This window comes from Dermatophagoides farinae, chromosome 8, assembly GCF_024713945.1.
Source record: "Dermatophagoides farinae isolate YC_2012a chromosome 8, ASM2471394v1, whole genome shotgun sequence".
Classification (NCBI taxonomy): Eukaryota; Metazoa; Arthropoda; class Arachnida; order Sarcoptiformes; family Pyroglyphidae; genus Dermatophagoides; species Dermatophagoides farinae.
The window spans coordinates 2213840-2235143 of NC_134684.1; the positions used below are offsets into that span (position 1 = coordinate 2213840).

At 28.3% G+C, this 21304-nt stretch overlaps 2 protein-coding genes and 1 long non-coding RNA gene across 3 annotated transcripts; 2 read left to right on the forward strand and 1 right to left on the reverse strand.

Annotated features, from left to right (window-relative positions):
* Positions 1-2853: 2853 nt before the first annotated feature.
* LOC124495800 (uncharacterized) lies at positions 2854-4830 on the reverse strand. Its single transcript, XM_075733546.1, has 5 exons — positions 4703-4830; positions 4480-4610; positions 4236-4424; positions 3038-4074; positions 2854-2951 (listed from the first exon to the last, which is right to left on the reverse strand). The coding sequence occupies exon 4, from the start codon at positions 4022-4024 to the stop codon at positions 3065-3067; it is 960 nt and encodes a 319-aa protein (XP_075589661.1). The 5' UTR covers positions 4025-4074; positions 4236-4424; positions 4480-4610; positions 4703-4830; the 3' UTR covers positions 2854-2951; positions 3038-3064.
* A 140-nt stretch (positions 4831-4970) lies between these two features.
* LOC124495801 (uncharacterized) lies at positions 4971-6649 on the forward strand. The gene is made up of 3 exons (XR_012832389.1): positions 4971-5154; positions 5234-6231; positions 6318-6649. It is a non-coding gene; the product is annotated as an uncharacterized LOC124495801 (long non-coding RNA).
* A 12125-nt stretch (positions 6650-18774) lies between these two features.
* LOC124495430 (uncharacterized) lies at positions 18775-19741 on the forward strand. The gene has a single exon (XM_047058808.2). It carries the CDS (start codon positions 18978-18980, stop codon positions 19737-19739), a length of 762 nt encoding a protein of 253 aa, XP_046914764.2. The 5' UTR covers positions 18775-18977; the 3' UTR covers positions 19740-19741.
* The last annotated feature ends 1563 nt before the right edge of the window (positions 19742-21304 follow it).

Consider the following 21304-nt stretch of genomic DNA (forward strand, 5'->3'; position numbering starts at 1 on the left):
TTATAGAATAATATAACTAGTTAAAGTTTCATTTAAAAAATTTTTTTTTCTTCCAATATTTTTTATTTTATTCCCTATATACAAAAAAAAATCCAGAATATGAAAAACAAAATTGAAGGAACAAAAACTAAACTAAAAAAAAAAAAAATTGGATAGAATTTAGATTGAAAATTCTGAAGATTCTGTTCTATTCAATTTCCTCTATGATGATGCATACATTACAGTATTTTTTTTTTCAATGCTTGTTTTTTTTACATTAAATGGATTCACCTTAATTTTTTTTTCTATTCAATTAATTCGGATAGATGAAAGTTTTCTTCATGTTGATGTTGTTATTTGTGTTTTTTATTTTGGTCGATGTTGTTACAAGAGTATGTGATTATGATCACCACAAACAACAAAAACAAAAACAAAAACAACTGCTGATGCAAAACTCATTCATTCATTTTCACTTTTTGGTTATATTCCACTAATAATTAGATCTCTCTCATTCTCTCTCTCTCTCATCAACTTTACAAATTAGTTTTTCCAGTTGATTTGTAGATGAATACATGCATATATACATTATGAAGAAAATAATGCAAACATAAACCAGAGTAGTGTGTTTCCAAATGGGAATTTTTTTTTTGGCCATATTCCATTCCAGAATTCTATGTGTGTGTGTTTGTGTTTAATAATGCTTCTTTTTTTTGGTATATGATGATTTTCATCGTGTTTTTTTTTGTATTCTGTGAGGGGGTTTGCCCAAAGGCTTATATTATTAGTTTCATCTGGTATATCATATCGTATGGCATAGAATTCATGAAATAATCAAATTTATGATGATGATCATCATCAGTTTCACACATTTCACTAGACAAAATTATTTGACCCGAGTAATTCTTTTTTGTTTGTTTGTTGATTCTTTGTTTTCATTTTTTTTTTAATATTCATTAACTTTATAAAAACAATGGTGTTTTATAATGATGAATAAAATGAATGAATGGTTCTTGATGATGATCTTCTGTCCTATTTTCAACATTCATTCATAATCATTATGATGATGATGATGATGATATTGTTTGAAATGGATTTCAAAGTTTTTTTTTCAAACATTGAATGCATTCATTTTCATTTGTTCATTATAATTATCATCATCATCATCATCATCATCATCTTTATGGATATGATAAGGCAAAACTTTTTTTTCTTGTGCTTTGTTAAACGTAAAGGATTATATAATATGAAGGATTTGGTATATTAATAATAATAATCACCAAGTTGAGTTACAAAACAAAACAAAAAAAAAATCTATTTTATCATATTATATTCACACTTTGAACATTTTTGTTCTTGTTATTGTTGAAGTGGTGTGTGTGTGTGTGTGTGGTACCATGTGTGTGTGTGTGTGTGTGGTTGATGTTCCATAATAATAATAATGGCGACAAATAGAGCTTATATCCGGATTGAATTTATACTACCATTATTATTATTATTATTATGTAGACCTAAATATCATCATCATCATCATGGATAATTGAATTAGATTTTTTTTTTACATTCAGATATAAGATATTCTTCTTAAAATGAGGAATATTATTATTATTATTATTATTGTTAGATAAATAAATTCTGATTCCAAGTCATAGCGCATAATCATCATTATATTCTAAGTATACACACACACACACATACACAAAAACGTTAAATGTATGCATGTGTGTATTTGTATACTTAGGATATTAGAATGTTCTCGTTTCAAATTTATTATTGACTACTAACAACAAATTTCACATAAACTTATAACATCAACAACAACAGCAACAACAGAAAAAATTGAGTCAGCAAGTTACAAGGGCCAAATAAATATGATGATCATGATGATGATGATGATGATGATGAGATGGTCCGGTCGGTCGGTTCAAGTGTATGGCACTCATGTTATTATTCTTTTCTTTTTTTTGTTGTTGTTGTTGTTGTTGTTGAAGCAATTGATAGCAGCATCCTATATGGAATATTTCGAAAAAAAAATAGAAAAAAATCTCTCTCCACACACACACACACACATGCTTTTCATCTAATTCTTTATCGTTCGTTCGTCATCGTATAGTCACATAATGTTGTTGGTTATATATTGTAGCCAATTCTATGAATTCCAAGTTGGCATAGAATCCCTATTTTTATTACCCCCATACTAACATCGTAACCTACCACAACCAAAAAAAAAAAAAAAAAAAAAAAAAATTCTCTACGCACCGCTTATTCTACAAAAACGTGTCCCGGTATCGTATACTTCTTTTTTTTCTATGGGAATTATTTCCACTATACAGAATACATCATCATCATCATTATCAAACATGTATGCATAACAGTGATTCAAAAGCTAATTTGCACACAAACATCATTTTTAGCGTGCGTGTGTGTGTGTGTGTGTTTTAAAAGGGAGAAGGATACGGGAAACGTATGTTTCACCATCACCACCAACACCATCATCATCATTACCTACTGTATATATGGTGTTCCCATGGTGGTTTATCACCATCTTTTGTTGTGTTGTATTCATAATAAAGTAATAATAACAAAAGACAACACATGGACTGTGTAATGTTTATATATATGGCTATTGATGATGTGGCCTTTTTTTCTTGATTTCCTTGAAATTTTTAAAATTTAATTTACAAATCACATCATATACTAATATATAGTTAGTTATACAGTGGCCAAGAAATTGAAAATATCATTGCTGCAATGGTTGTTAATCAGAAATCTTTGTAGACATATTGACACACACACAAACACACACATATGCGATGCTTTTGAAATGATCCAATTTGTTTAAAACGAAATAAAAGTTTATTAAGACAAATTATATTATTCAAAATATGGATTTATTTAATTACTTATTTTATTATGAAATCATTTTTAACAAAAGAAAAAAATATTTGTATTCAAAATTGATTAATCATCATTCTCTATAATCAAAAAAAAAAAAAAAAAAAAAAAATTAGAAAATTTTCGTAATTATTTTCTCGTCTCATTTTGTTTGTTTTATTTTTACCTCAATTTCGTTTGTACAGTCGATCGTTCAAAAAAAGGTGGTCTGTTTTTTTTGCTGTACAAATTTCCAAAAATGCTTGCTTATTAATGATTTCAATTCGATTGGTAAAATCAGATAAAAATCTGATGGCAAAAATTTAACCAACAAATAATTCAATTTTGTTTTGACATTTGTATCGTAAGTTGTTGCAATAATTTCAAAGATCAACAGATCTTCAAATGGTTGATCAGTGGGAATGATTTTTTCATCAAGCGCTTGCTTCCAATCTGAATAAATTTCCAAATTTTGATTGAAACATAAATATTTGGATGAAATTTGTTTACAATCTTTCCATTCGAATAAAATTTCGTACGGTGAGATTAATGGCAATTCATTTTCAATTAATAATTCAAATTTTATGAATTTATCAATCAATTTTTGCACATTATTCTTTAAAGTATTTTCCGTTTTCATTCTTTTATATGGTTCAACATTGATATGAAGCCGACCATTTGATATGAATGAAACTGATTCTTCATCATTGTTTGGATCCGATTCGACACCATTTGATGAATCGATTAATGATTCATCAAAGATTTGATTAATGGTTTGTTTGAAGTATTGGTGAGAGGTGATGGAAAATTTTTTTAACCCGGCCAATGATAAAACCATCATCGGCGCTTCATTGTCTTTTACGACATTGATTGATAATGGGCCAATAAGCCAGCCAATGGAAATAAAAATTTGTGCTTGATTTGATGAATAAAATTTATCCACCACAAGCGTATCAAGCAATATTTTATTCACATTGGAATTTTCACTGGAAGGATCAATTACTGCTAATATTGGGATCCATTTTCTTTCAATGTTCAACAAATTAATCATAAAAAATTGTGATGATTTAATAATGCCAGTAGAAATTTTAAAATCAAAATTTGATGATTCATTTGATTCACCATTAAATTGATTATGATGATCTTGATCGGATTGAAAATTTTCTTCATTCATTTCAATTATTCGTGAATTTTCTGACAATTGAATGTTGTCCAACGTTTTGACTAAATTTTTAAATTCCATCATTAAAAAATGAAACGAAAAAAATAGACAAATGAAATGAATTATTGTTTATGCGATGATGTAATTATGAACTCTGAACAGATTCGATTCAAGCGAGCTCAAGTGTTTAACGAGGGCTTTTCATATAATACATAAAGTATACCTTTTTCGAGCACGAAAAATAAAAAAAAACGAGCCCGGTACAGCTTTTCGCGGCGTAGCCTCAAATATTTTCTGCACTGCCCCCTTACTTGGTATCCAGTCAAAAGTTAATGCTTCGTGCGAACCCTACGATTTTGATGATGATGTTGTTATTGCTCCATTTTTCTTATTTTAAATGATGAAAAAAAAACTATCAGGTATTTTAGGTATAATCAGGTTAAATCGGGTAAAATAAAATAACATACTTTTAGAATAGCAAGTGACTTTGGAATTTGGATTCAATGGTTTGCAAATAATATAATATAGAGTTGAGTTGAGTTTGAACAGGCATAAATACAGGAAATAAACAACGGCATAAATTCTTGACACTTAAATACTATATATATATATAATATTCGTAAGCAAATTCAATTATCGAACACATTCAACAGTGTTATATTAAATAACTGATAATAATCCAACACTTACCAAATTGACCAAATACAAAATGATGAGTAGATTATGGAAACAAAAAAAAATGAAAAAATCAGTCGAATGAATGCAGTCTACAAGCAAGATTTCATCATCAAATACTCACTCACAAACAGGAACACAAAATGAAAATCACACGTGTCACAATAATCAATTCGAATTCGAACTCTTACTATGTTCTATTGAATGACTGCACCATCTATTGGATGCAAAAGCTGCAGCAACGCGTTCTAATCTATAGAACAACAATAAATCACTAAGCAAATAAAGAATACGAATAAATTCCAGTTAAATCATCATCATCAGTCGAAATTCATTTGATAATAATAAATTCAATGTATCATCATCATCATCATCAGTCGAAATTCATTTGATAATAATAAATTCAATGTATCATCATCATCATCATCATCGATTCATTCAATGATGGCAAATTTAACAACGAAATGGTTTTTTTTGTTTTATTTTTAAATTTAATTTAATTACACACATTTCTCAAATATTTAAATTTTTCATTTGTCAATATAGGAAATTTGTGTGCATCATTTGTTCGCAAACACAATCAAATAATCTGATCGACGACCATTTTCATCTTTCAAATTGCCAATATATTTAGTCTCCACAAAATCGCATTCGATTTGATCGAGATGAAGATGAGAACATTTTTAGTTTATAAACAATGTTTATTTATTAATATTTGGCAAATGGTTGATGGTCATTTCATCGAAATTGAATTTGTTTTCTTTTCTCTCGAATCATTTGGGTTTAATAATAATTTAGTTGAATTCTGATCCATGTCTAATGTCTATTATCATCATCATCATCATCATTATTATGATTATTACCAATAAACCCGATAATCATTATCATTATAATAATGATTATTATAATAATATTCGATTTATCGTAAATCGATCAGTATCAAAGTCACATAGTTGTTTCATCCAATTCGTAATGATGATTGACCTTATATTACTTATTTTTTTTTTTGTATATTGGGATTACTTGGTAACCCGGTGATGTTGATGAAGTTGATGATGATTATGATGATGATGATGGCGGTGGCGATGAACGTGAAGAAAACCAAAAAATAAACAAAATGTGGTACTAGGTTATTATTTATATATTATATTTGCAGATTTTGTTCAGCTGTGCTTCATGTTCTTTTTGACTACAAACATTTTTTTTTCTTTGTTACCAAAAAAAACAACAACAACAACGATATCCAAATCATCATTATCATTTATATAAATTAAACAACAATATATATTCTCGTTTTTTTTCGGTTTTTTCCATAGATAAGATGTTCGAATATTTATTACATTTTCTTATTTGGATATGCCCGACTATGCCAGTGTGTGATTCACCATCAGCATAGAACATTGATAACTTGACCTCTCTTTCTGTCTTTTGTCCAAAAACAAAAACAAAAAAAAAATAAAAATAAAAATTCCTGTAATTTTTATCCACTTGTGTTTATATAAAACATTTAGACAATTAACCGTTGGCCATTATCATCATCATAGGTATGTTCTTACATGTCCAGATCTTATTTCCTGTACGATTTTCTAAATTGTTTTTTTTTGTTTTGTTCACTTTATTTCCATCACAGGTTACACTGTTTGCTTTAAATGTCTCTGTGGATTTAAGATAAATTCTTGTCGCAAACATCCAGATGAATGAATGAATGCATGCATGCACATGTATGAATGTGTGTGTGTGTGTATGTTTAAAAACGATCCATTGGCCAATTCTATTATCATCATCATCATCATAATGACCATGTCCAGAATATTATTTTTTTTCTTTTGTTTTTTGTTCATATATTCTATTATTATTTGCACAATAATGGTGTATGTATGGAACCATTGTCATGTTATGTAAAGACTATGGTGTGTATTGTTTTTTGTTGTGGAAATTAAAGAACAAAAAAAAAAGTTTAAATTCATTTTGCCATATAATTTTAAATGATGATGATCATGATGACAAAATATTGATTGTTGCATTGAATTTGCAATCTAGAATTTATTGATCTGATGAAATGAAAACAAAAAAAAAAATGTATCTCTTTAGTAAAGCTAATAATCATCAATACATGATTACAATGATAATATTCTGTTTGTTTCATTTATTCATCATTTGATTTAATTTTTTTTTGTTTTCGTTTTGTCTATTGTAATCATCAATGAACAAATTCATAATACCTCATCATTCATTCATGTGTGAATTTATACCACTAATAGAAATGATTGAAATGATGATTCACAAAGTTCAACGAGTTCCATGTATTCATGCATTCATGTTTCGATTTCGTTATTCGATTTTGTATCCGATTCATTAAATGAATTTCATGTCCATATTGTGATAAAGTGTATTGTATATATATGTCTGTTGTTGTCTATATATAGGAAAAAACTGTACATCTTTTCTTTTTTTGTTTCTGATCATATTTTATTATAACGGTTCCCGTGAGAATTTTTTTTCTCTGTTTTTTTTGTTTTCTTGAACAACAATCTTCTATGTCTTTGTATTTTCGTACATAGTTTTGGTTATATAAAAAAAACCTTCTCCACATTAATTGTTACTGGTTTATTTTTTTTTCGATTGAATTCTGTACTGGTCATTTATCACTAAATCAACCTTGTCTCATATCTTAGTGTGTGTGTGCATGTGTGTGCAAGTGTTTGATAAAAACAAAAACACATTGACTTTTAAAGTTAGCGATTCCAATAATAATAATAATCAAAAAAAAAAAAAAAAACACATCACACACACACAAAAAAAGTTATTCAGAAATTCATTTCAACTTTCTTTTCTTTTTTTTTTTTTTTTTTTTGAATACTTAAAACATTCAATGGTCCTGTTTACATTAAATATTTAAATCTTATTTAGATCAACATAAATTTTGTATATATGACTTTATTTCTACACACAAATCATTAAATATTCATCTTCATTGGAATTTGGTTTTAATTCTCTTCATTCCATTGTTTTTGGTCATTTCAATTCCATGGTTGCCGTTTTTTTTTCTCTATTCTGTTCTGTTATTGTTGTTATTGTTGTCAACATTTTTTTTTGTTTGTTTGTTTGTTTGTATCCAGAATCATACACACACACACACACAATGAATTATGGTCGAAAACAATAGACTTGTTTGCCATACTATATTGTCTTGTTTCCATACGCCCCGTAGAAGAAAAAAAAATTCTACCATTTGTTTGTATGTAATGAAATTTGAGTTCCTTTTTTTTCTTGTAATCAATTCATAATACAATGATTCTGTAGACAATGTTTGTTGTTGTTGTTGTTGTTGTTGATGATGATGATGATGACAGCCACAACAACAACAAACAACAATCTTTTTCTTTAAAAATTGAATTTTTTTGTTGTTGTTGATTAAAAAAATGACTATAATATGTGTGACACATTTATTATTATAGATAGATCGATGTATTGGAAAGTAGATAAATGAATTCAGGATGTTTACCATTGTCCTTAAAATGAACGATTGATTATAGATCTATCGTAGTCTTTTGAAGCTAAATTGATGGCGATTTTTGTTGGTTATTAACAAAAAAAAATTCCTTTGTTCACTGATTCTTGTTCACTGTTTTGTTTTTTTTCCGTAAAAAAATTCTATTTGGATGTTTTTTTTCTGTCTTTGTACGCGTTATGTATATGCCACAACCAACCAACCAACAACAACAACACCACACTCATCACATTTTTTTTAATCATTCGGTATTCTTAATTCTAAAATTTCTATCTGGTTTCTGTTGTTGGATTCGGTATTTTTCTATTTTTTTTTTATTTTACTTTATTAGATTTGTACCATTACATACATTACCACCGACACACACACACACACACAGGCCACATCAACATTAAAAATTATTTATATTTATATATACGATGGTTTGTATATAAAAGAATCCAAGAAACAAAAAAAATGAAATTAAATTAAATTAGATTCTGTTCACATATCCGTGTATAGATATACATATATCGAAAACTATAGACACGATAAAAGATGAAGAAACAATACACAAAACTTGTAAAAAAAAACAACTTAACATTACACATCAAATCATTCAATTATTCACATACAAACACACACACACACACACACACAGACAGACATTGGCATTCAGAAAGGAGACACACACACACACACAAGACACATATATTTCTAGACTAGATTCTACGTTGTTCCAGAATGGATACTATCGTCATCAACTTTGGATGACATCAAACATCCTACTGAAGAAACTGAAAATAAAGCAAACAAAAGATTTTGATTCTTCTTCTTCTTCTTCTTCTTTTTTTTCCATCCCTCATATAATTCTATTAGATTGTTGTTACGGTTTCTATTGTCGCTGGTTTTTTTTTTTTTTTTTTTTTGGTCGTAGGATGGAAAAAAATTGCATTTTTTTTTGTAATTTTATTTTGTCAAATGTCTTATGTTGTTTATGATGATTTTTTTTTTTTTTTGTTGTTCTTGTTGTTGTTGTTTTTTATAATTGAAATTAAAATTTACCACTGTTCCATGGGTATGTGTGTGTGTGTGTGTGTGGGTTCGGGTATTTTCATTTGTTCTAATTTAAATCATCATCATTTTTGTTGTTGTTTTTCCTGAATAATGACATTTCCTTTTTCTCACTCACAGTGTGTCTGATTTTTAATTAAATTGAATTTACATTCTTTAACATTATTTATCATAATTGTTTGAAAACAAAAGTATAAAGAAAAAAAAACGACGGTGCTCATAACGACAGAATAGGATACACACACACACACACATGGTGATGACATTAATAACCAAATTGAAATGATTAGGATGATGATGATGATCATCAAGAGCATTGATAATTTTTTTTTTATTATCATCATTACATCAATTGAACAATGATGATAGAAAAAGATGGCCAAGTTTGGCCATTATGATGGACATTTATGGCCGGTATCAACAAAAAAAAAAAAAATTTCGAACGATTATATTATAATATGTCGATAAAAGAACAACGATAATAATAAAATGATGATTTGGTTGCCAATAATAATAAATTCCAGATTAACTTTTCATGGATAATATATTGGCACATCTGTACAGCGTTATTTCAGTGAATGTTTTTTTTTTTGGTTAGTTGGTTGGTCGGTATTCAGTTGATCCGTTTTGAAAGCCAATTCTAATTATGATTAATATCGATTATAATTATTGAAAAATTTTTCAATTTTATTCGATCTATCAATTGATTTTTTTTTTCATTGGAAATTGCTTAAATGAAAAAAAACTACAACTTTAATAATTGGAAATTTCTAAATACTATTATTGGATATGATGATAGATTTAAACTTTCATTTCAGTTTATTTCAGATTCTGGTGATTCTGTTGCTACTATCACCATCATCATCATCACGAATTTTATTCTTGTTTTACACATGCGTAGTTAAATATATAATAACCAGATTATATTTTATATTTCAACTTTAACTTTTTTTTTTGGATGTCAGCTTATATTCCAAAAGAGCGAGAGAGAGAGACGGAGAGATTCACGATTGATGAAAAAAACACAATAGCAAAAAAAAAATTGTTCGAGATTATCATCACATGAATTATGATTCTGTGTGTGTGTGTGTGTGTTTGAATTGCTTGATTATGAATTATTGATCTATATCAATTCTGTTTATTTTTTTTTCATTTCAAAATTAAACTTTGATCTTGATTTATTGTACAGAATCCTAGATACCTAGATTTTTTTGCTCTCGATTGTTTGTTTTGAAGAATAAATTGACGAAAATAATTCTCAGTGTTTCAAAGTTTCATATATAAACAACAACAACAACAACAACAAAACCTACACACGAAATTTGTTCGTTTGCAAACAAACAAAGAATTCACTGGAATAAAAATGATTGAGAAATCTCTTTCGGTATTTATTATGACGGTATCCAGAATATCGTGTAGCATAACAGTACCGGTGACCATTATTTTGATTCTGGTATTATTTTTTTCTTTGCTTTCTGTTGTTGTTACTGTATTCATCAGCGTCAATTTGTTTTTTTTTTGTTGTTGTTGTTGTTGTTGTTTTTGAAGAATCGTTTGTTATATAAAATTATAAGTGAAAAACAACAACAACAACAACGAATAAAGGCAGAAGCACACATCTGTCTTGTGTTTATTTATTTATTCAATTAAATTTATATCCAAAAAAAAAACCAAAAAAACTTTCATTCTCTCTATTGCTTTTATTCTGAAATCTTTCCATTTATTGTTATGGTTGTTGTTTCACCATCACCATTATTCTTTCGGATGGTTGAACATTATCATTGATATATAAATGAATGATGATGTATATTTTGTTTGTTAGTTGATTATCCATATACACACACACACACACACAAAGTTGAATACAATACACTATTGGTCATGTGTACATCTCATCATCATATCTTGTATTTTCAAAATTTATTCACCAGAATTTTCAGGTATGATTCAGGATAAATGACTGTTTTTTTCTTTCAAAAAAAAACAGATTCATTGACACTAGCCAAATTACAAAAAAAAACTATATAATCATTATTATACGACTTTATACAGATGTTCCATGTTCATTCAAGCCTTTCTTTCTTTTATCCGACATCAAAAATCTTTTGATTTTTGCAAATCTAAATTGAATTTTTTTTCTTGGGGGGAGGGTTTCCTTTTCGCAATTGAAACAAAAATAATGTCAAATTAACTTTTGTGGCATTCAGAATTTTTTTTTATATATCTCAGATCGATTCATGATATGCTTTTCATATGTTTTAAATATATGTTTATATTATTACAATAACGTTCCATAATAATCAATCTTGACATGTAAAAAAAACAACTACTATTTGCCTTTTCATATTTGAAAATAAATTCCATGTTTGATGAATTGAAACGATTTTCTATATACGCGCTTGTGTGTGTGTGTGTGTGACCATGTCAAATTCATTTAGTTGAAATAAAAAAAAAAAAATTCTTGCCGCCTTGTCTTTTGTATTATATTCATTTCGTTTCGACGGTGAATACATTGCGACCAATAACAGAAAAAAAACAAGAGAAAAAAAAATGGCCGATCAAAGTCAGAATGTGAACAGAATTTATTTTTTCAATTAGAAGCCATCAAATTTTACATGTATGCAAAGTCAATAATAATAATAATATGTGAAATGTGTAAACTTCACACACACACACAAAAACACAGGAGAAATTTTATGATGAAAAACAATCCCGATGTTATTGACCATAATTTCTGTTTCTGTTCATATTCAACATTTATTCATAAACTGTTGTTGTTGTTGTTGTTTTTGTTTTTGCTGTTTTTGTTGTTGTTGTTGTTGTTGTTTATTACCTAATTCAATGAGCCCGGTTATTTTTTCTTTATCATCATCATCATTGTCATCATTTTCTCCATGATATTATACATCATTTATTCAATCACATTGTGTCTATATGTGTGTGTGTGTGTGTGCGTGTGTGTGATAATCCTAACCTTATTATCAAATAAAAAAAAAATTTCAATCAGCCATATTCATGTTTTTTTTTGTTATCATCTATATCCACTTTTCTAGCGCGCGCACACACACAAAAAAAAATTCCATTCATTTATGACCCATGTTTGTTAACATTTTTATCGGGCTAGTTTTGTTTTTCCTACTTATAACTTTTCTATATCTTTTCTATCCAATCCAAGACATACGCATGCATAATACATAGACACACACACACAGTGAATCCGAAAATCTGTTCACATATTGTTTCCAATATGAAGTTGATATATCATTCATATCAAAAAAAAAAAAAAAAAAATGCCATACCATCATGAGAATGTGAGAAAAAAAAATATATCGTCAACGGGGTATATTGAATAACGAAGCCGCCAAGTAATGCCGCAATGTTTTAACATACCTCAAAACTTAAAAAAAATAGCAAGCTGTTTGGATTTTTTATTTTCCTCTTTTTCGATCGTTTTTCACTTCTTTTTTTGTTGTTGTTGTTGTTGTTGTTGTCCTCTCCCCTTTTCTTGTCTAGAATTTGTTCGTTTAAAATAATAAAAAAAAAAAATGTAAAGAATTCTGTATGATTCTGTTCCTACGACAACGCCTGTTATATAAAAGTACAAGTGACTGCAAACAACAATGATGATGATGATGATGTAGATTTGGAACGCATGTTCCAAAATATAAAAAAAAAGAATCTCAAAACATTTGAATTTAAACAAACATCCGATAGCAAAATTACGCTTGGTCAACATGTATATAGAATATTTGAATCCTAATACGAGTGAAAGAGAATGAAAAAACGATTGATGTGTTCCAATGTCCTTTTTTTGTTATACTTCTTCCTCTTTTTTTTGTTCTTTTATTCAGTTGACGCATCGTTTTTTTTTTTGATTATTTTTCCAACTGATCACGAATCAGAAAAAGGAGTGATGAACCTCTTATACTAGCACATTTTTTTTTGTTTCTAGTGGCAATGGATCACACATTTTATTCTCATTCTGGGCAGTCGCTTTAGTTGTTCCAATATCCATGACACATTCCTATACATTGTCCTGCCAATATTATTATTATTATTATTATCCACACTATCCATCCACTCTTTCCAGCCATACATACCCAGGACAACAGAATAATTCTCTCTGCTGGTGTTCCAGCAATTCTCTACACTCTTCTCAGGTCTTTATTTTTTTTTCTTTCTTTCCGATGAAACTTCATGGCATTTTGTTCGCCCTTTTTTTTCTCGTTCATTTTTTTTTGTGTGTGTGTGTATGGTGTGAATAAAATTCATTGAAATCTTATATGATTACAACTATAGATATGGTCTGGACCATCGGATGCTCATATTCCGGTCTTGATGATGATAAACCTAACCGTTTGTAGTGGTGGAAGCATTTGTTTAAGCAAAAAATGAAAAAAAAATGAACGACACTCCTAGTCAACGTTTTGTTTTTTTTTCTCACTATTTTAGCTTATATTATCTCGTTTTTTTGGTCTGTTTTCTTCTTCTTCTTTTATTTTTTTTTCTGAAACAACATGGCAATGGCCATATATATTCAACATTCTGGATCATTTTATGTCTGGTATCCGGGTGTGATGGATGAGATTGTTCCAGTCGTTGTTGTTGTTGTTGTTTTTCATTTCTCGAAGCCATTGGCATCAAACAAAAAAAAATACATTTCCATGTATAAGTGCTCTTTGATGAATTGGTGTGTCTGTGTTTGTTATCTTCTCATGTGTATATTTTTCTTTTCATTTTCACTCTGAATTTGATTCAAGCAAAAAAAAAAAATATAAAAGATTTTTTTTTCTTTGGCCTGAAAAATTCGAATCGTCTTTTTTTTCAATTCAATATGTCACCATCACCATCACCATCACCACCGCCGCCGTCACCACCAGCACCACCATCAACTCTGATGATCAATTCAATCGATTCAATTTTGATTACAGAATATTTACTACAGAAAAAAAAATTCCAATTCAATCGAACCAAACTAAATAGGGTAGCTTAAATCATCATCATCATCATATTATAGAAATTTCGTCTGCACACGATACACATCTTTCAATTAGTGGAGCCTGAAAAAAAGAGAGAAAGAATCGTCTTCTTTTGTTTGTTTCATTTTTTTATTTCCATTATTCTTCAATTAAATTGTTCAAAAAAAAAACTTTTTATTTTTTGTTTTTTTTTTCTCGCCCACTTAACCAATCACATTATTTTTATCCATTGCATCGAAATTATTTATTTTTTTTTAATTTTATTTTTGCTAGAATGCATGAAACATCTCAATCAGAATTCTCTATTTGTTTGTTTTATTTTGTTTGAATTCTTAGTCTTTCTTTAGCCATTATCTTGATTCTTTCTCGACACACACACATACACATAGTTGTGAATTGTTTCAAATTCTTATTGTATTTTTTTTTTTTTTTGTTTTGCTTGTCGCTTTGTTTGTATGTTGCTTTTCTTGATAAGTCATGCTTTAGCACACACATACACACACACACACATCTGCAGACACACACATCAAATCTATCCATCTTCTTCTTTATTTTTTTTTCTATCTATAGTTTTCAATATCAATTCCATAATTCAAACTTTCAATGTTGAATCCAAACTGAATCTATCCATGATGATTCTGAATGTTTTTTTTTTCTATCATTCAATTTTCTTTCTTTTTTTTTGTTTGCTATATGATGATGATCAAAGGCATTTATAACTCAAACAAAAAAATAGAATGATGTGAAAGAAGTTCCACATATACATGGTTTGAAATATATGAAAAAAAAAATTCGACGAATCCTCTCTTGTATGCTATGCTATCACAGAACACAGACACATACAAATACAAATACAAAAATTCAAGTACAAATACCATATATTCAGAATCCTAGAATATTCGAATCAGTATGAATCAGCATGACTAACATTGAGTATATAACAAGAATATAATGACAACAGCAGTGATAGTATTTTTTTATTTCTTATTTTTTTTTTGTTTTTTTAACAACTTTGTTACTAGAACATCATTGCATATATACACATCAAATGAGAATGGATAAGATATTGAAATCGATCTTATTTTGCATCCACACACACACACACACACACACACACACACACACACACACACACACACACACACGTCAAGACAATGACCACTAACGAATTTCAATACATTATACACACACACACACACACATGCTCAAAAACAATGAAAAGGAATTTGTTTGGATTTTTTTTTCTTATGCATGGTTTCGTTTTTGTTGTTGTTGTTGTTTTCATTTTTTTTTTCTAGTTCCGGATTGACATAGAAAGCTTAATTTGTTATACAAATGCGATACTGTGGTTATAATGATTTTTTATCATCATCATCATCATCATCATTATCATGATCATCATCTACAACAACAACAACAAAAAACAACATCATTATTATGTTTGTGTGTGTGTGTGTGTGCGTAATTCTTAATGTTTCATTTGGTAACAATTTAGTCTCTCTAAAAAAAAAAAAAAAAAAATGGGAATCGACCTAAATGTTGAAAATTTTCAAAAACAATATTCGAATGTGGAATTTGACCATTAACACTATCATCATCATCATCATCATCATCATCATCATTATCATCTTAATCACGAATTTTAGCTTAACCAGAAAAAAAAGTCTCTTCGTTTCCTTATCATTTCAGCTGTCCAGACTTAAATAGAGAGCTGGACGGAGAACTGATAAGGGCAGGGAAAGACTACAAACTTCGTATATTTTTCACGTCGCATTTTTTTATTTTTTGATATAATAATAAAATTATCAAAAAAAAAAAAAATGACCAATGATAATTGTATTATCATCACCATCAAAATTGTCTTATGATGAGCATTTTTGAGAAAAAAAATTTTTTGTTGTTCACTTTTTTAAACATTCCATTCCGCTTGCGTACATTCAACTCTTTTTTGTTTGAATGTTTCTCACCATATCCTATATATTTGATTCAATTTTGATTTGGATGGAATAAAGAAAAAAATAAAAAAAAATTTTCTTTCCATTCATTTCTATCATTCGAATACAAATCCAATTTCCTTTTCAGCAAAAAAAAAAGTTTCACTTTTATACGCCCATTCACTTTATTTTTTTTTCTTCTTTTAGATTTTGGTCATTATGAACGATGATTATAGCTTTTCCTATGCTATTTTATATTCTTTTTTGCTTGTCATTCTGTGCATGATGATGATGATGATGATGATGGACATACCCATCCGAAATTGTAGAGAATCCATTGATTTCGGGACATTTTTTCTGTTTGTTTGTTCGATTATATCTATTGATTTTTATTATTCTTGCTGCATCAATTTATATATGTTTGAAGTGATGACTAAAAAAAAAACGAAAAACAACAAATGGCATGGATTGTGCATGTTTTACATTTACAGTTATTTTTTTTCTGTGTATTTGACACATTTTCCATTAATGTGGTTTTTCTTTTTCTTTTTTTCTCGTTTGGTCGTCATATGAATATATTGTCTTTTTGTATTTTTTTTTTCAAACATGGAATATTCTGTTGTTGCAATTTCAACTTTTTTTTGTGTGGAATTTTTTTCATCGTTGTATTCTGCCAGTGTGTGTGTGTGTGTGTGTGGTTTGGCCAACAAATTTGAAATTTTTATTTCAATTTGTTGGCCAAAAACGATGAATATCAACTGAAAAATTCTTTGTCCATCTTAAGAAGTGAATATTGTATCTTTGATTCAATTAATGACAATCTTCATTGATATGAATATGTTTAACGATAGAGATAGAAAGAGAGAAAAGGTAACAGAATAAATCAAGTAAATCATTTTGATTTGATTATCTAAAGAATTCATTTACATTTTAATCAAATCTATAGTATCAGTATATTGTTGTATATGGAATGTTGATGATGATGATGATGATGATGATAATCATTTGGTCGTGGTTATGGAACATGATCATTGAAAATGTACCACAAAAAAAAGTAAATAATTCAAATGCATTCCTTTTTCATTCTCGATCAATGAATTTACCACAATTTACATCAATGGAAGATGATGATGATCAAATTATATGGTAATAGCGAATGAAAATTCCTGCTCTTTTGATCGTTTCAATGATGTCAGTGAAAGAAAACAAAAAAAAAAGAGAATTGTATTCATAATGAAATAGAAAAAAAAATGTATACGTGAATGATGAATTGATTTTTTTTTCTGTTTTTCAATATATCCACATTTGTTCACATTTGTGTGTTTGAGCACCAATGTTTCCAAATATATTAGACAAAAATCATTTTGATTTTGTACTTTTTTTTGTTGTTTGAATCAAGATTTTAGCGGGTAAAAAAAAAATATTCGAAAACAAACGATAACAACAACAACAACAACAACAACAACAACAATAACAACAACAACAACAACAATAACAACAACAACAACAGGAAAACACACGCATATAATTTGAATAAATAAAATAAAAAATCGGTATAAACCATTTCACTATTATAGTGTGATTTATGAATGTTGTCGCAAGCTTGTGGTATTTTTTTTTCGTGATCTTTTTCTTCCTTCTCTTTACAACTTTGACTTTTAATGATGGACCATGCTTATATATATTTGTTTATTCATTCAACCCAAACCAAACGATTGAGGCTTAAACATCATACATTGCCATTGACATTTTCATATTTTTTTTCTGGTTGTTATTGTACTTGTTGTTGTCTATCTTGTTAAATATGTGTGTAGTGTGTGTGTGTGTGTGTGTGTGTTTTGTTCAAGTACAATGTTCACGATTAATGATGTTTCCAACATTAATAATCGATCAGTATTTGAAAAAAAAATGATTGAATCGAATTTTTTGTTTTCGATTCATATTTCATTTATTCATTCAGTTTGGTTCTCTTTCGGATGCAATGTGTGTGTGTGTGTGTGCACCTGAAAAAATTGTCATAATTTTTTTTTCTTTACAAAATTTTACTTCAATATGAAAAAAAAATCAATTAATCATCTTCTATTCTGGTCATCATCATCATCATCATCATCATCATCATTATTATCGTTGTTCATGCGGTAATTCCACAAGTTTAAAAAAAAAATATATGAAAAAGTCACAACCGAAATACACACAGGAAAATTCAATGGATTCACACACATGATTCATGAACGTGTAACCAGAACCAGAATGTAACATGAACGAAACAAAAGAAACAAAACAAAAAAAATTGAAAACAAAAAAAAATTTTTTTTTTTCTACATGTCCATTCATTATTATGTGAACAATAAAATGAAAACAAAAAAAAACCATCACCGTCCACACACACACACACACACACACGATGTTTGTATTTTATTTTGTCATAAAATTGTCGATTGTTTCCTTTTTATTTTTTTTTTATTTTTTTTGATAAATGAGTAACAATTTTTTTTTGTTATTTGGTTGTTGACAAGGTTTTTTTTATGTTTTACATTTTTATTCCTATTCTTGTGTTTCACATTTATACACTGTTTGTGTGTGTGCATCTACATTCTTTATGGGATTCCAAATTCACAAATGATGAGACAAGCCAAGCATATATAAACGTGTATGGTAAATGTGATTCATGGGAATATTTTTTTTTTTCGTTTTCGTTTTGTTTTCTGTTTTCTGTTTTTTTTTCTTGTATCATCATCATTTATCTATATCTACCATTCATTCATTACACTTATAATACAATTACGCTGTTAATGTAATGAATCCATCAAAGAATGCCGTTCCAATTGAAACATTCATTATTTGTCATTATTAAACGATCGAATATGATGGCTATTTTTTTGATGATTATTATTATGATGATGATCGATACATCTTATTCAATGCGTAATAGATCAAATCGTACTCGTTGTGTATTATATGGAAATCAACGAAGATGTTTAAATGATGGTTCTTCTGGACATAATTATCATCGTAACCAGAATAATCATAATCCCAATGAATGTAATCGATTTAATTCTAATATTGATAATTTCAATTTCAATGATGGTGACGGTGAAAATAATCAACAATCAAATTGGCGAAATAGAATGAATAACAATAATAATGGTACGAATCGACCATTGGATTCATGGCCTGGACAAAATCAATGGAATTCGAATCGAATGAATAATAATAATAATAATAATAATGGTGGTGGTAATTCTAATCGAAATAATGGCTACGGTGGTGGGAACTCATCAAACCAGAATTCTAATCAAGCAAAAAACAATATGAATAACCAGAATAATGGTGGTAATTCTAACAACAACAACAACAACAACGGTAATAATAAAGAGGTCACTACAACTGAAGCAATCAATGATATTGAAAAATTTTTAGTTGGTCGAAGGCGTCGTCGTAATGCATTGTGGATGAATCCAAGCCTTTATATGAATCGTGCAATTGGTCGTAGTTTATCCAATGGCTATATTCATAATAAAGATGATGACAATGGTGAAAATGATGATGATGAACATAATAATGGTATGAATTGATCATGGACTTTATGATCAAAATAATGGTAATAACAACAATCATCGTCATTTTGGTAACAACAATCGATTTAGTGGAATTCGTACTAGTGGTATTCGAGATTATTGGGAACGTATTGGTTCTGGTGATCGTAAAGATCATCATCATCATCATCAACAACAACAACAGCAGCAACAACAACAACAACAACAACAACAGCGAGATCGACAACGAGATTCATCATCAATGATGAATAATCAACAATATCCGATTCGGCCATTTTTTTCATTACAACAAACACGAACAACATTTCCATTGTTTAGACGTAATATTCGTTTATTTTGATTTTATCAACAGATTCAATAATGATAATAATCATAAACTATCATAAAAATCATACACTCCATTGAACATAATAATTACAACAATTAAAATCAATTGTAATCATCATCATCATCATTATCATCATCATTGAACTCTTAATCGCAGTATATTTTGTTTGTTTTCTTTTCCTTTGATCAATATACATATGGAAACAACAAAAAACAAATTAATTTTATCAACAAAAGAATTTCTTCTCATTTGACATGCAAATTGAATCGATTTTAATTATTCAATTTGTTCAGTGATGATGATGTGTTATTATTATATACAACGGAATACAAGCAAAAAAAAAACAAGGATCACAAACATTTGAATTTTCAATAATAAACATTTTCATCATCATTGTTAAATTCATTCTGGTTGAGAATTTGTGAGAAATGTCTTAATTTTTTGGCACTGCAAAAAAAAAACAATTAATCTTTCAAATTGATTTAGAATCTTGGAATTTTTTTTTCGAGTTCCGTATTTTTTTTTTGTTGTTGTTGTTGTTGTTCATGACCGATCAACCTGCAACAAAAAGAAAAAAGAAAAGAAAAATTGATTTATCATATGCACACATCAGACACATACACAAAAGATCTTTGTTCTTCATGTTTTACAATTAAATGATCATGTTTTGTTTTTATCGCTTCTTTTCTGAATACTGAATATAATAATAATAATAATAAATAGATGACCTTTGTTTGACCATCATCATGATGATCAGCTCATAACTCTTTCCGATCATATTATATTGTATGCAATCATCATTGAATTTAAATGCAAATTATATCACATTCAGAATTTTTTTTTCCTTTCAAAGACCAAAAATACCGCCACATAAAAAAAAAATATTTCAACCAGAAAAGAATACTTGTACTAGGTTTATATGAATATTTTTTTTTTCATCATGTAATTTTGTTGAAGAGGGTATATATCATATTATGCCTTTTTCTGGTATAATATATTGGGCATCTGTTTTTTATTTTGTGTTCTGGATATCAAGCAAACTGTCTTTTGTGTTGTTAGTTTTTGTTATTGTTGTTGTTGTTGTTGTTTGGATGAAAATTGTCCTTGTTTGATGATGATGTTTTAGTGGTAGACCAATTTATTCACTGGCAATCATTTCATCTTTTTCTTTTCTTTGAGGATGCTTGCACCAATTTTTTTTTTTTTTTTGGTATGATTCAATGTCAGGTGTACATAATGATAATGATGATGGTAG